This window comes from Monoraphidium neglectum (assembly GCF_000611645.1).
Source record: "Monoraphidium neglectum strain SAG 48.87 unplaced genomic scaffold scaffold01100, whole genome shotgun sequence".
NCBI classification, from domain to species: domain Eukaryota; kingdom Viridiplantae; phylum Chlorophyta; class Chlorophyceae; order Sphaeropleales; family Selenastraceae; genus Monoraphidium; species Monoraphidium neglectum.
Genome location: NW_014012528.1, coordinates 1,539 through 16,769, shown reverse-complemented (window position 1 = coordinate 16,769; position 15,231 = coordinate 1,539). Strand labels below are relative to the sequence as shown.

The 15,231-nt window shown below is 64.4% G+C and overlaps 3 protein-coding genes across 3 annotated transcripts; all 3 read left to right on the top strand.

Annotated features, from left to right (window-relative positions):
• Positions 1-17: 17 nt before the first annotated feature.
• Positions 18-809, top strand: MNEG_6649 (hypothetical protein; the record flags this gene model as incomplete). Its single annotated transcript, XM_014044879.1, has 1 exon — positions 18-809. The coding sequence occupies one exon, from the start codon at positions 18-20 to the stop codon at positions 807-809; it is 792 nt and encodes a 263-aa protein (XP_013900333.1).
• Positions 810-2,394: 1,585 nt separating this feature from the next.
• On the top strand, positions 2,395-6,895 carry MNEG_6648 (hypothetical protein; the record flags this gene model as incomplete). The annotated part of the gene is made up of 8 exons (XM_014044878.1): positions 2,395-3,199; positions 3,496-3,816; positions 4,100-4,240; positions 4,561-4,683; positions 4,960-5,110; positions 5,450-5,686; positions 5,894-6,031; positions 6,310-6,895. 8 exons carry the CDS (start codon positions 2,395-2,397, stop codon positions 6,893-6,895), a joined length of 2,502 nt encoding a protein of 833 aa, XP_013900332.1.
• A 1,910-nt stretch (positions 6,896-8,805) lies between these two features.
• MNEG_6647 (protein disulfide isomerase family A, member 6) lies at positions 8,806-14,836 on the top strand (the record flags this gene model as incomplete). Its single annotated transcript, XM_014044877.1, has 15 exons — positions 8,806-8,811; positions 8,917-9,051; positions 9,252-9,406; positions 9,709-9,819; positions 9,985-10,154; positions 10,922-11,063; positions 11,273-11,734; positions 12,016-12,143; positions 12,366-12,421; positions 12,684-12,755; positions 13,014-13,085; positions 13,388-13,494; positions 13,753-13,896; positions 14,306-14,444; positions 14,753-14,836. 15 exons carry the CDS (start codon positions 8,806-8,808, stop codon positions 14,834-14,836), a joined length of 1,983 nt encoding a protein of 660 aa, XP_013900331.1.
• Between the last annotated feature and the right edge of the window lie 395 nt (positions 14,837-15,231).

Below are 15,231 nucleotides of genomic sequence, written 5' to 3'. Positions count from 1 at the left end.
CCCCCCAGGCCGTCATGATGAAAGACATCGCCCACACCGCCGCCATCATGGTCCGCCAGGGCAAGACCCTCCGCGGCGCCCTCGCCGCCAAGACCCGCACCCTCAACTCGCGCCTCGCGTCCCACAAGGCCGTCGTCACGGCCGAGGCCAAGGCGGCCGAGCGGGCCAGCAAGAAGGCGGCCGGCGAGCCGGTGTCGGACTCGGAGCCCGACAGCCCTACGCTCGAGCGGGAGAGGCAGGAGAAGGAGAGGCAGGAGCGCGAGCGCCAAGACCGGCAGCTGCAGCGCGCCGAGCGGATCCACGGGATGCTGCGCGCTGCGGCGCGCGGCCGCGGCCGCGGGCGGCGCGGGCGCGGGCGGGGGCGCGGCGGCGGGCACGGGGCGGTGTACGAAGAGGATCCGGCGGCGCGGCGGCAGCGCGTGGCGGCGGCGGGGCCGAAAGAGACGGATCTGCGGACGGATGAGAACGCGATGCTCTCGTTCGGCCAGCGGGTGCGGCCGGGGCAGGCCGGCGGCGTGCTGGGGATCGCGGCGACGTGGGGCGGCCTCGCCAACGGGGCGAACGCGGAGGGCATGCCGTTCGGCTGGGGCCGCCCGATCGTCGGCGCCGTGCCCGGTCCGGCGTCGTCGATGCCGCCAGGGAGCTACCTGGAGAGCGTCGCGCGCTTCGCGGCCGGCGCGGGCGCGCGCGTGCACGCGCTGGTGCAGCAGCTGCTCGGGCCGCAGCTGCGGGCGCTTGAGCCGGAGGCAGTCGCGCAGAGGGCGGCGCAGAAGGCGGCGGCGGCGGCGCAGCAGCAGCAGCAGCAGTAGCAACAATAGCAGCAGCAGCAGTAGCAGAAGCAGCAGGCGGGGATGGGAATGGGGGTTGAGCCCGCTCGAGCGAGCGTGCCTTGAGCTACCTTCGTGGCTGGGCGTCCCGTTGCAGGGTTTTTTTACCGTCCTTGTATGTATGCATGCCACCCTCTGTCCCTGCACACTTGTATGAGTAACGCGCTTCTTTACAAAGGAGCTTCATGGTATTGTTGAACAGCCAGCTTGACGGGATCAGCTGCAGACGTGGCCAACCTACTGCACCCTTCCTTCGGGTGGAGACAGCACCTGGAGCCGCACGACCTTCATGCAGCACACACAAACGTCTGACGGTTGCCTTGGCCCTTCTTCCACGGATGATATACACTGAAGCACTCTTTTACGTCAAATAACCACGATGCCCGCGCTGTTGACTAAGGCTCTCCGAGCCGTCATGCCGACAAGCCGGGAGGGAGCCACGAGGTGGGCAGCAAATCGCCCCCTAATAGCGTGAAAACGGGTTTTGTTAGCGTAGATTCCGCTTGCGCGACCCCAAGATGACAGCAAGGACCTCGCCCATCGGACATTGGCGTGTTTGATGAGGGGGGGTCTTCTTGTTGCAGCAGCCGTGCTGCTTGTGGTGCCGTTGGCAGCTCAACAAGACGCGCCGTTCAGCGGGGGCTACTGCGGCCGCCTCGAGCCGCGAGCGCGGGCGCTGTGCGCCGCACTTGCTGGCGCAAGCGCCCCGCAGCGCCAGTCAATCGCGGCAGAGTGGAAGCAGACCCAGCCGGGATCATGTGAGTGGGAAACGAGGCTGCGTCGAGGCTTTTTTGTGTGCCCTTGCGCCCAAAGAACGAGGCTTTATCGGGACCCCCGCACGTTTTTACGAGATGGCAGCGTTAGCACCCACACCACTGCCAAGTAGGCAGCGCTTCCGCACGTCGACTTCTGTTGCTGGAAACCAAGTCCCATGCTTGTACGCATCGCCTTGAACACCTTTCACGCCCTTACAGTTGAGTGCGCGGGGCTTAGCGATGTGTGCCTGGAGCGGGGGCTGACATGGGCGCCAGGCTCGCCGCACTGCCGGCCGCTCACCGTCGGCTCGCCGTGCGGCGCGGCGGCGGCGGCGCTTGGTGGAGATACCGCATTGGCTGGCAGCTGCGACGCCTATGGGGAGTGCCAGCCGGGCGACAGCGCGGCTGCATCAGTGTCAGCAGCCAAAACCGCAGCAGCAGCGGCAGCAGCAGTGGCAGCCTCAGCAGCTGCTGCGGCATATGAAGCTGCAGGGACACCAAGAGAAGGTGCGCCTGCAGGTGCTGCAGCCGCAGAAGCTGCTGCAGCCTCGGCAGCGTTGGCAGGTGCAGGGCTCCACGCGCCAAGCATGGCAGCGATGCTGCGGCGCGCATCACGGCGCAGGCGCCTGATGGCCAACATTGAAGACATCCTGATGGCGGAGGCCCAATCGTTGGGCCAAGAAGGCGCAGCAGTCAAAAAGGCAATCTTTATGCCTGGCGCTGGGGCGCCAGCAGCGTATTCCATGTCAACCCAGCAGCAGGGGCAGCAGCAGGCCGCGCAGGAGTGGGCCCGGCAACAGCAGGCGTGGGCGATGCAGCAGCAGCGGGTCGCGCAGCAGCAGCGGGAGAGAGCCAGGCGGCAGCAGCAGCAGCCGCAGCCGCAGCCGCAGCCGCAGCAGCAGCAGCAGCAGCAGCAGCAGCAGCAGCAGCAGCAGCAGCAGCAGCAGCAGCAGCAGCCACAAGAGAACCCACAACAGCAGCAGCAGCCGCAGCAGCAGGTGGCGGGGAAGCAGGCGCCTCCTTCGTCCTCAGCCTCCCCCAAGCTGGTCCCTATGCCCATCAGGCTGTCACTGCCAACGGGCTCAGTGGGTGCGGCCCCGGCGGCCAAGCCTACGCCGTCAGTGGCCAGCCCTGCGGTATCAGCGGCGCCCGTCAAGCCCGCCACGGCCAAGCCCGACGCCGGCCCCGTCCCTGGGCAGCCAAAACCGTCCCCCGTGGCCAAGCCCGTCGCCGCCCCCGCCCTTTCGCAACCAAAACCGTCCCCCGCGGCCAAGCCGGCCGCGCCGGCAGCCAAGGTGCCCGGTGGGTCCCCGAAGCCGCCTGCAGCGGCAGGCAAGGCCCCCGCGGCAGCGGCCAAGCAGCCTGCATCATCCGCCAAGCCCAAGCCCGAAGCCAAACCACTCAAATCGCCAGGCCCGCCGCCGGCGCCACGGCCGCCGGCGCCAAAGGCGGCCCCCGCCGCGCAGCGCGACGCGAGCGCGCAGCGCCGGGCCTGGTGGGGGGAGGCATTTGACCTTGACCAGTATCAGCCGCCGGCCGAGGTTGACGCGGGGCGGCTGGTGATCACAATAGAGCCGTCCGAGGCGACGAGCAAGGCCATACCCGAGAGCTTCCTTGGTGAGGGGCGTGAGGGTATGCCTGCCGCGCATCGGGCAGCCTTCGCTTGGCCGCGCAGCCGGGGTGAAGGGCCCAGCACGGCGCGACCGACGGCAGCGGCATGGCATGTGCGCATGCTATGCAGCCGGAACTGTACACATGGTGGGTGAGGCTTCCCAGTGAGGTGGCTGCCGCAGCTGCCCCTGGCAGCAATGTGTGCGCCCCCCTGAGTCTGGATTTCTTGCGCCGTTGATCACCCCTCCATATATCAACTTGTGGTCTCACACGAAACTCCCTGCTTTAACGCGCCCCCGCAGGCACCAGCCACGAATGGGGCGCCCTTGAAGACCTGGGTTCGGATCCCGACGGCGCTGCCGCATTTTCAAACATCTTCCGCGCCCTCGGACGCTCCCCGGTCCTGCGCATCGGCGGCCACTCCCAGGAGGTCCTCGCGGCGGCGCCGTCGGAGCGCGCGTGGCGCGCCCTGGCGGGCTTCAAACAGAGCGTCGGCGCGCGCTTCATCATCGGGCTGCCGCTGGCGGAGAGGGAGTCTGTGGCCATGAGCAAGCGCATGATGCAGGACGCGGCGCGGTGGCTGGGAGATGCGGTGATCGCGTTCGAGCTCGGCAACGAGCCGGGTGAGGCTGTCTTTGGGGGTCCTTTGCTGAGGCACAATCCTTGACGTGCATTGGGCGCTGTGGGGTGAGGGCCATGGTCGCGGCAGTTGCGCAGGCGCCCCTGCAACATGTTGCAGGGGCGCCTGCGCAACTGCCGCGACCGTGCAACATGTTACAGGCAGCCAGATCACAAAAATAGATCCAGCTGCCGTAGCACTGGCGCGACGCTCCCAGCCATCGCGCTATGAGCACCCGCTTCCCGCCACACCGCCTCGCACCTCACGCTCCCCCGCCCACCCCGCAGACATGTGGCTGCGCCGCACCGGCGGCTGGGACGGCGCGACATGGCAGCGCGGCTTCGGCGCCTATGTCAAATATTTCCACGCCACAGCCGACAAGCTGGCGGAGTGCGGCGCGCGGTCCGCCGCGGATTCTATCGCCGCGAGTGGGTTTGGGGGCGCGCGCGGGCGCGGATCCGGCTGGGCGCTGCTGCGGGGCCCCTGGAGCGGGTGACAGTGCCGCACGGCGCCCTGTCTGCGCTGCACAAATGGCTTCAGGCCCCCTCTCACAGCTAGTACGTTGCATCGGCCCGCCCACTTGCTCGCTGATCCCGTCTGCTTCTTCCAACATCCTGGCACAATGCGCCTGTTACAGGGGAAGTGAAGCTTCTCACTTCCTGAGCCACGCGCATGCCTCCTCCCCTCTTCAAAATTCACCTGCTCAAACACGCATGCCTCCCTACCCGGCCGCCCGACCCGTGGGCAGTCTCCAACACCGCGTTTGGCGATGGCATCAACGAGGCCGACCGCGACGCGTTTGAGCGGGAGCGCGCCGACACCCTCAAGGCGCAGCAGGAGTATCTGCTTGCCGCGATGGGCGCCGCGCCGAGTGAGCTTTCTGCTCGATTGCCGCATGCAACCGCATGCCGCCCCGCATGCAGCTGCATGCTGCCGCATGCAACCGCACGCCGCCGCATGCAACCGCATGCAGCTGCATGCGGCCGCGTGCGGCGGCCACAACAGAAACACACCGATATCTCTGGCCTTGACCTGTGCGGGGCTTGGGGCAGTGGTGTGGGTTGTATGCGCAGCCTAATCAAGCTTGCCATGCAGGATTGTGGAGAGAGGCACGACGCCGTGCTGCCACGAAACTCTTGGCTTGCAGGCGGCTCGGGCCACCTGCGGCGGCGCTTGGCGGCGGCAGCGAACGGCACCATCCCCCTCCTAGGCGACGGCAGCAGCAGCAGCAGCAGCAGCAGCAGCAGCAGGCGCCTGCAGCAGGCTGGTCAGAAGCCTCTCTTCATGGGCCCCGCCTGGTGCGCGGCTGCCGCACTGGCGTTACCGCACCCTGCGCTCGCAATGCGCGTGCTCACACACCTGGGGGCCAGCTGCCGTCAGTGGGGCCTCTGCTGTGCCTGATTTGTTCGGACGCCAGCGGCGGCCATGACTGCTGTGCACCTGCACATGAGCCTGCAGAGCCGCCCTTGGCTCGCAGGCTGTCTGCGCGCGCTGTGCGCTTGGCCACCCCAAGCTTGCCCGACCCACCGCTCCAGCAAGCGCCCAGTGCAGGTGGCTGAGCAGCCACTTCCTGCGCCCCCGTTTGCGACTCCTGAACCCGGATCAACTGGCTGTATCATCCCCCTCTCGGCCGGCAGGCACAACGTCTACCTCACCCCAGAAAGCCTGGCGCTCCAGGGCCGCGTCGCAAAGGACTGCGGCTACATGCACTCGCTGTCCGTGCACTACTACTGCTGGAAGTGCGCCGAGGCGATCCGCCAGCGCGGCGCGGGCATCGGCGGCCTGCTGGATGAGGGGGAGATGCAGGCGGCGGCTGCGCAGATGGGGAGGCTGGTGGCGGCGGCGGAGAAGGAGGGGCTGCCGCTGCGTATCAGGTGGGCGCGTCCGGGCACGACAGGCCGCCGCGTGTGATTGCACCGCCGCCGAGCGCGGCGCCCGCCATGTTTGTATTGTGGCAGCAAGCACTCTGCGCAGTGGATGCGTCGTGCACCGCAGTGCTGGACCAACAAGCCAAAATTGCTGAATACAATCACGCTTTCACATCTCGAACTCACAATCCTGACCAATCAACACTCGACCAGCGAGGCCAACTCCATCAGCGGCGGTGGCATGAAGTGGTACAGCGAGTCCTACGGCGCTGCGCTCTGGACTGCGGACTTTGCGTTCGAGGCGGCGCGCGCCGGCGTGTCGGGCGTCAACATGCACTGGGGCATCGGAGGGTGAGCGGTACCGCACGTATCTTGCCGCCCTGTATTTTGTTTAGAATTTTGATTGAGACTTGTGGTGCGAGCCTTGCGAGCCTGGCTTTGCAGGTGTTGGCCAGGGGTGGCCACAATTGCGGCCATGCAGGCGCCTGGCCGCCGGCTGGCGTGCCATGCACTGTGCTGGCGGCGGCGCCCCCGCGCCCCCGACCCGCATTCACCAGCAACTCAACCTGCCGGTCACGCAACCCCCTCTTACAAGCCTGACGTGCACCCGTCCACTGAAAACCGAGCAGCACCGCGACCGGCGGCGGCCCCGCCTACACTGGTGTCCAGACCAACTACCTCTCCTCAGGAAGGCCCTACCCCTCGGTCCACGCCCCTTGGTACGGCTACCTGCTTTTCAGCCACGCCACCCAGGGCGACGGCGCCGCGCGCTTCGTCAAGGCGACCCGCGACGCCGGCAGGTCGAGCTGCGGCGCCGCGATCAAGGTGTTTGCGCTGAAGGGCGGCGACGTGCCCTCGATGGGCCAGGTCGGGCGCAGCCTGCGGCTGGTGGTGATAAACAAGGACGAGGAGAAGGCGTGCAACGTGACCCTCAGCGCGGCCGGCGCTTGGGGCGACGGCAAGGCGGTTTGGCTGCTGCCCGGGGCCAAGGGTCTCATGTCCAAGGTTGGCGTCACGTTCAGGGCGCAGCACTATGAGGGCACCCTCGATGGCGTAATCGCCGGGACGGCGCTGATGCAGCCGGTCGCGCCGGTCAACGTCGCGGGAGTTGACCGGGGTAGTGGCGGCGGCGGCGGCGCGGGGGTGCGGACAGAGTACACTCTGGGTCGCCTCGCGCCGGGCCGGGCGGTGGTGGTGACGGCCCTGGCCGCGTGAAGGCCGCTGAATTGGGGCCTGCCCGCCGCCGCCTGCCGCGTGCCGGCCGGCGCCTCTCGGCCGCGGCTAGCTGCCCCCGGCCGCCTGCTCTGCGCCGCCTCCTGGCCTGGGAGCGAACTGGACATTCAGGAGCTCAGTTCTGTGGCATTGTTGCACCCATTTTTGGCTGCAATGCCAAAGCCCAATCGGCTCCCAGCCCTGCACTGGGAGCCCTCTGTTTCTGCTGCCGCAAGTGCTCAGCTAATGCACTGCCCTTCCTTCCCTCCTCGCCCGCGTCCAGCGCTCTTTGCGCGGTGCAGCTTCCAGAATCGACGACTCATCGTCGCATCCCAGTTGTTGCCGGTCCAGCAATATCAGCTGGCATGGCACCCGTCACAGCACACAGAGCCCTATGCGGCAAAATGTGTGGCTCAGGCAGTGCGTGCAGGCACCCAACACCCATGGCGACATGAATTGCCGTGAACATACACTGTGCGGCCTGTGGTCTGCCCTCATGATCATGGGCAACTAGCCCCAGGGCAGACCGCTGCGGCGGGCAGGCGGGGCTGGCCTGAGAGCCGCAGCGGCGCGCCGCTTTGCATGTGCCTGCATTTCTTTTCTGCACTCAGGGCCTCCTTTTGGTCCGTCAAATGAATTGTATGAACTTGCCATCCCAACTCTTGCAAAATGTGACCATCTACTCAATTTTGTTGCCAACATGCGTGCAGTTGCAGAGCAGCGGCGCAGCATGAGCCATCAGCTACCGACGGCAAGCAAAATCAGCCTTTGAACCCCTGTAGCAGTTGGCCAAGTTGATCGTTGCGCTGTGAATGGGCCCCCCGGAGCATTGCAACGGGGTGGTGGATCTCTGCGAGGTGAAGGCCTTGATCAGGGCCCATGAAGGCTGAGGCCTGCACACTTCTTGTCCCCACAGTCACCTGCTGGGCAGCTGCCCCACCTCCTGTGGTGCTAGATGCCGACAGGCTCCCACATATAAGGGCTTCGCCCAGGGCCCTGCAGGCTCCAGCCAATACAAGCATTTATGCTGTCACATGTACGAGGAGGTACAAGGAGTAGTTGGAGGCTTGGCAGGGCGGCTTTCGGGCTGCTGGCAAAGGTGGCGGACAGTGACACCTGCCCAGGCTATGTCATACATGCATGTCTGTGTAATGCATTACATTCACTGTGTAGATGTCACATGGTATGATAAAGTGCTGCATCTGTCCACGTTCTCATGATCCCAGAGTCCCAGTTTCACCATCGATCACCCTGCGTGGTCTACGCAATACGACAAATCTCAAGTGTTCAAGTAATAGGCGACCTTTCTTAGCAACGTGCTTGAACCCGCGAGCACCGATCTAATCAAAGCTAGCACCTTGACGCCCCTTGACTTACTCTGCAAGCAGCGCAATGACATCTACAAGTGGAAGACGGCACGAGGGTATGCGTCCAGGAACAACGGAGCGGCTCTGGCGTATGAACGACCGCAAGGTACGTGCGCAATTGCAGCGCCGCCGCTCACGGTGCTGTTCCTGCTTCTCAGCTGCATGGCGCTCTGCTGCACTCCAGCACTCCTTCATTCGAGCTGTGCATCTCGGAGTTTCGCAGCTTAGCAACTGCCTGTGCATGCGTGGATCATGGGGCTTGCAGGCCCAGAAGCAGGGCGAGCATGGCACAGTATTCCGCACAAATGGCGAGCAGTACACCGGAGAGTGGCACGACAATCAGCGGCACGGTGCGGCGCATGTGAAGGGTTAGCGTTGCGGACACTTGTGTGCATTCATTCAAGCATGCATGCGCCCTCGCATCGATGCTGATGTGACGTCGAATCCAGCAAGGGGCGAGCGACGCATGATGCGAGCAACAAATGGCGCGCCGCATGCATGCACATGCAGGCAAGGGCGTGCTTATCTATAAAAACCGCGACAGATATGAAGGTGAGGCGCAGTGGGGCATGCAACAGGTGCGGCCAGCCAGAAGCCTCATACGTCCGCTGTGAAACGGCCGCATGCATGACGTTGTGCGGCCGTGGCTGTCTGCAGCTAGCTTCGGCCCCGCCCACCAACTCAGGCGACTGGAACGGCGGCGTGCGGCACGGCCAAGGGACGCTGTGGGTGCACCGCGACGGGCGGTACTATGTGCGTTACAGCGGCGACTGGTGCGAAGACCTTCCAGAGGTGCGTGGGGCACCAACTTGGTAATGAGGACAAAATTGTGCTGTGTGTCGCACACGCGTGCGCAGGCGCACCAGCAGGCATATTTGAAGCAGGGAGGAACGGCGTGACCACGGCCATGGTATGGCTGACTCTGTTTGGCTCATCAAGCCTCTTGACGTCGATGCTGAGAAAGCAACGCTTGAATACAAAACACCGAGCAGGGCCAGGGCACCTTCTTTGACGAGAACGGGGACAGCTACGAGGGCGCCTGGCGCGCGGGGCTCAGGGAGGGGCTGGGCCGGGCAGTGTACGGCGGGCGGCCCGGCGACGGGTACGGAGGTGACGTGTACGAAGGGGAGTGGTCGAGTGACGTGAGGTGGGTGGCTGCATGAGGGTCATGGCGGACGACGTGTTGGGCGCGAGGCAATTCATTGGCAGCAGAAGGGCATAACATTAACAGTGCAGGGCTTTGGCCACCCAAAGGCCGCATCAATTTTGACTGCAGCCAGCAGCTTGAGTGCGTGAGGTTTCCGGCCGTGTCTTGCCAGCATATGTCCAGCAGTTCCTGCGCATGTCGTCTGCTCTACAAAGCGAGACTGTCCCCATGCATGAGTGGGTGTGCAGGTAACAACACAGGCATTAAGACAGCGCGGCCGTTCCTCTGTGCAAACACTGCAGGCACGGGCGCGGTACCATGGCGTTTGGCAACGGCGACGTGTTTGAGGGGGAGTGGCGGTTCGACTCCAAGCACGGGCCAGGGACGTTCACATACAACAGCAGGGGCCGCAGGTCCGTGTAAGACTATGAAGGGGCAGAGGGTTCTCCGGGGTGGCTGCTGCCTGAATTCAAATCTCTCGCTTACACCCCATGCACATGATTTGATGCGCCCCCACTGTCTCCTCATCCTACAATCAACATCTTTCGCCACCGCAATGCATTACGACTCTGTGCCAGGTATGACGGGGTCTGGGACTCTGATGTTCCAAAGTGTGGCAGCTACTCGGAGATCAGACCCTCGCCTCCCGGCGCCGTGGGCTCAATCCCCAGCGTCGAGCTGGCGTGCCCTGAGACGGTGTTGACGGAGGCCACGACGGCGGCAGCGGCGGCGGCAGCGGCAGCGGGCAGTGGGGAAGGACCTCCTTGTCTGCAGGCATGATGACGACTGTTGTAATCGCAACGCTGCAGCAGGATTCCTGAACAATAGTGAGAATACTGATTACTGCACATGTTTGAATCCTTTTGTTGCCAACCCTGAATATGCGCTCGTTTCGCTTGGGTGACTGGCTGGACAAGGTGTCTTGAGCGCATCAGAACGTTCCAGTGGAGGTTGGACTTTCATGATGTCCCCACCAGGCAGTCGCCCGGAGCTCATTCGCAGGGCGCTTGAAACATACAATTTCGGGTTCCGTGACCACTTCCACGGGCGTCACTGCTCCGATCAAGTGATCTGTTTATCGAGACCGGGGCGCTGGCGGAGCTAACGGGTTGAGATCTTGGTAATAGGTCCAGGGAATTCGGGTGATAAGAAAGATGACTCGGGGTTCGGTGCAGTAAGGCGCGCGCACGCGTAGGGAGTGACAGGCAGCGCTGCACCGCTGCAGCAGCAACGGGCCCTGCAGCGGAGCGCTTCGCACTGCATGTACCCTTGTCCGCCAATGGCCATTGCGCAGTTCTGATATGCGTCTTTTGCTGTCCAGCCGGGCTAGCCTGCGATGGGCCCATCGGGCGCCCACAGCCACTGCCAGATGGTTTGGCAGTGGGCAGCTGCTCGTTTGCGCTATGCAGCCTACATGCAAGCTGCATGTCAACTCCTCAACAGCTGCCCTTTGACCACGCACGCAGGCCAGAGATATCATGGCTTTGACCAGGGGTGCGGCGCTGTTGCTCGCAGCGCTGGCAGCGCTGTCCCTGGCGGCGCCCGCGCGTGCTTTGTACAGCGCCAGCTCGCCAGTTGTGCAGCTGACGCCCGAGATTTTTGAATCCAAGATCAAGGGCCGCGGAGGCGTCTGGATCGTGGAGTTCTACGCGCCTTGGTGAGCTGCAGGATTCAAACAAATTGTGAGAGCATTGCCGGGGTGTGCAGTTGGCTGAACTGGAGTTGCAGAGGGTCAGGCAGGACCACGTGGTTGCGCCCGCAGGATCCTGCTCGCCTAGTCAGCGCCGGAGCTCCGCTGCGCTGCCCCACCAAACCCCGTCCCGCGCGGCTCCTCACCCGGTCGCCCCGCCGCCCCCGCCGCCGCAGGTGCGGCCACTGCAAGTCCCTGCAGCCCGCGTGGGAGGCGGCCGCGGGCGCGCTCAAGGGCGTCGTCAACGTTGCGGCGGTCGACGCCGACGCGCACCCCTCCCTGGCGCAGCAGTACGCCGTCCAGGGGTTCCCCACGATCAAGCTTTTCTATACGAATGAGGCAGGCAAGGTCGTCTCGGGGTCCTCGGACTACTCGGGCGCCCGCGACGCGCGCTCCATCGTCGGCTGGGCGGTCGACAAGGCGCGCGCGTACGCCCTCAAGCGCCTCGGCGGCGGCGGCGGCGGGGCGGACGCGGGCGCGGGCGGTGGCGGCGGCGGGCGGCAGCAGCGCGCGAGCGGCGGCGGCGGCGACGGCGGGTTCTATTCGGGGACGGATGTGGTGACCCTCACGGACTCGAACTTTGACCGGGAGGTGCTGCAGAGCGACGACTTCTGGCTGGTGGAGTTTTACGCCCCCTGGTGAGCCCTCCAGTGTTGCTGGGTTGGCTGGCCTGGCTGCTGAAGGCTGTGGGTTGGAGGGCGTGGCTGTTGAAGGCTGGGGCTCACAGCGTTGACCGCATTCGGGGCTGATTGTGGTTTCGGCTCACCGACATGTTCTGAAGCCGCCCCTGCTAGTTTCTTCTTTTATCACACTTGCTTTGCTGCTGCCTGAGCGTTTGCAGTCATCATTAGGAATGGGTTTGTCAGAGTCACTGTCAACGTCTGAACCAACATTGATTCCGACCAATGCTCGTGACAAGGTGCGGGCACTGCAAGTCGCTCAAGCCGGCGTGGATCGAGGCTGCATCGGAGCTCAATGGCCGTGTCAAGGTTGGGGCCGTCGACTGCACCGCTCACCAGGCGACGTGCAGCCAGTTTGGCGTGCAGGGTGCGTGCGCTGGGGTGCTGCAGGGAGCAACGGTCGCAGGGAAGGACGTGCGGCAGTGCTGCGGGCGCAGTCGGCAAGTGCGTCTGGTGCGGTTGTGGGCGGAGGCATCGCGCATGCTGCTGCCCAGCGGTTACTTGTGATGTGGCTGGGCTGTTGCCCCAGAACTGCGCATTGACCTGAGGCGTTGCTGTGATACATCCACTCCGGCCCCCAATCGTCCAGGCTACCCCACCCTCAAGTTCTTCGCCCGCAACAAGGACAGCCCTCAGGACTACCAGGTGAGTCACAGGCGTTGCCACCAGCGCTGGGTGTGAATATTGCAAGGATCGACTGCGGCTGACCAACGGGCTCCCGAACCTGGCCGCAGATGGCCGGGTGCACTGTGCACGAGTGGGAGGGTTTGGATGCAACCTCCGGTCATGCAAGGCGATGGTTGGCCTATCTGCAATGCAAGGAGAAGATGCTGCGGCACCCACTGCGCTTCCGACCCATCTCAGTCCAACCTTTCATGTAATTGCCGGGCCGCATCAACCGCAACAGGGCGGCCGCGACTCTGGCAGCATCGTGAACTTCGCAGTTGAGCGCTGGAGCTCCGCCAAGCCGCCGCCGGAGGTGCGCATGCAGCATCTGCTGTGCCAAAGCCCTTGGCTCGCGTGCGAGCCCTTTTTGTGAACGACAGTGGCTTTGCTGAAACTAAGCCTGGGGGCGCCTCTCCGCCTGGTGCCGCCCGGCCCTGCGTGTTGAGCGAAGCGCCGGGCGCCCTCCCATGGTTTGGCCGCCTTTCCATGTTGCGGAGGCGCACAGCTCAAGCAGCGTTGCCGCGCTCTCTGACGACGCACCGCCCATGACATCACCATGACATCATCCCAGGTCAGGGAGCTGGTGGACCAGGCAGTCCTGGAGACGGAGTGCATAGGCTTCCACGTGCCGGGCCTCGAAAACGTGCGCGGCAGACCCCTGTCGCCATCCGCCCGCCTCCCCTGCCCCGCACGTTCCCGGCGCTTTGAGTCGCAGCCGCATTGCTTCCTGGCCCGGTTTGCTGGTGTTGGCCCTGCCGGACGTCCGGAGACTCCCATTGCTCGTTGATGTTGCCCAGCCGACCCCTCACTTGCGTGCCGGCAAGTGTGTGCTGGAATACCCACCCACCAGGAGCGCGATCGCACCTCTGCTCATGCGTCTGATGGCTTCAACACTTGGGTGTACTCAAAGGCTCAAGCAACCCTCTCTTTGCCCGCACCCGCCAGTCCAAGCCGCGCCAGCTCTGCTTCTTCGCTTTCCTCCCGGACATCCTGGACACGGGGGCCGCGGGCCGCAATGCGTACATCCAGATCCTCAAGGACCTCGCCTCCAAGTGAGGGCCGAATTGGATCTGATCTGTCATGATCTGAGTTGGTTTGGGTCTGTCACGGGTGACCAAACTGATAGAGGGACTGCTTGACTGTGCTGCTGCATTGGAAGTGGCCGCATCAAGATATTCAAGAGGCAGGGATGAGGACTGGACAGGGCCCCTGAAAAGGGCTTGATTCCTTTGTGTCCCCTGGGCTCGCTTCCAACCTGCTATCCAGGATGTTGACCGCGCCGAGGGCACTCCCACTCGTCAACCCCCCAGGTACAAGGCGCGCCCCTTCGGCTACCTGTGGGCAGCCGGCGGCAAGCAGCCCGGCGTTGAGGCGGCGCTCGGCGTTGGCGGCTTTGGGTACCCAGCCCTCGTGGCCTTCAACCCGAAGGACGGCAAGCTCTCCACCATGAGGAGGTGCGCCGCTGATGTACTTACCAATATTCATAACATGTTTATCACGGGAGCGGGGAATCCTTATGTTCAGGGTTTCGAGTGTTCATGCAGCGTCACGTGGTCGCCCGCTTCTGGAGCCATCCAGGCTCGTTGGATCGGGTTTTGAAGCCTTGATGTTGCAAGGCAGCGGGGCCGGGGCTTGATCTTGGGCCGCGCTTCGGGTTTGGGGCGCCGCTGTGCCCGAGCTGCCGCCCTCGATAACGTGCACGGTGCACGCGCGACGCCAGCCCTCGTCCGTCGGAGCGTTCACCGCATGCTCGTCTTTTCCTTCATGTCATGCCGGGTGCATGTTGTATACATCCCCTGCGTATATTGCGTGTCGCAACCAACTGTTGACAAAACTCCCAACCACATTTTGATCGAACCGCAGCGCGTTTGAGGCCAAGGCCGTGACAGACTTTGTTGAATCCATCCGCCGCGGCTACGAGCCGGTCAGCCCCCTGGTGGGGGGCAAGGCCGAGCTGCCTGAGGCAGCGACCATCGCCCCTTGGGACGGCCGGGACGCGCAGGTGCGTGCGTGTGCGTTGGTGTGCGCGTGCATGTGATTGCGCGCGGGTGCACATGCATGTGTGAGATGAGTGCTTCACACATGCGCATGGGATGCCCGGTCAGGACTATCTGCGTGTGGTCTTCAAACGACTGCCCTGCAAGCCCAACTCTTCTGCAATTCACTGTGTGAGTCGCCGCTTGTGCTGTAGTTGTGCCTGCCGTCTTCCTTCCAACATGCACGTATCAATGGCATCCCGTCCCGCCCGGGCCCTCACCTCACCTCACCCCACCTTTCGCTACCGTCACCTCACCTCACCCCTCGTGTCAGGTTGACTTGGAGGACGAGTTCAGCCTGGATGACATCATGGGGGACAGCGCCAGCAGCGCAGGCAGCGACAAGACCGAGTTTTGACTGCGGGAGGGGTTCAAAGCCCACGGGAGGGTGGTGGCACCCAGGGATTCCGCCCGCACTAGTATCGGGGTTTGAAGCGAGGGGCAAGCTGGGCAGGGCATTCCGTGCGTGACTCTGCGGGGAGCAAGAGTGCGTCGAAGAGGACGGGGCGGTGGTTGTCCTCTGTACACCGCTGAGGTCACTGGCGCACACACGCTGCAGCGTGCTGCCCGCCGTGGACGCTGCCGCGTCATCGCGGGCGAGCTGTGCGGCTGTGCTTGTTGCTGACGCAGCGGCGGCGGCTTGCGACGACGTGTGCTGGTTTGCTTGCATGCATGCACAGTGTGGACGGTGTGTGTTGTGGCAATGTACCGGCGTGATGGCTCTTGGCATGGGCGGCCACAACCTTCCTTCTT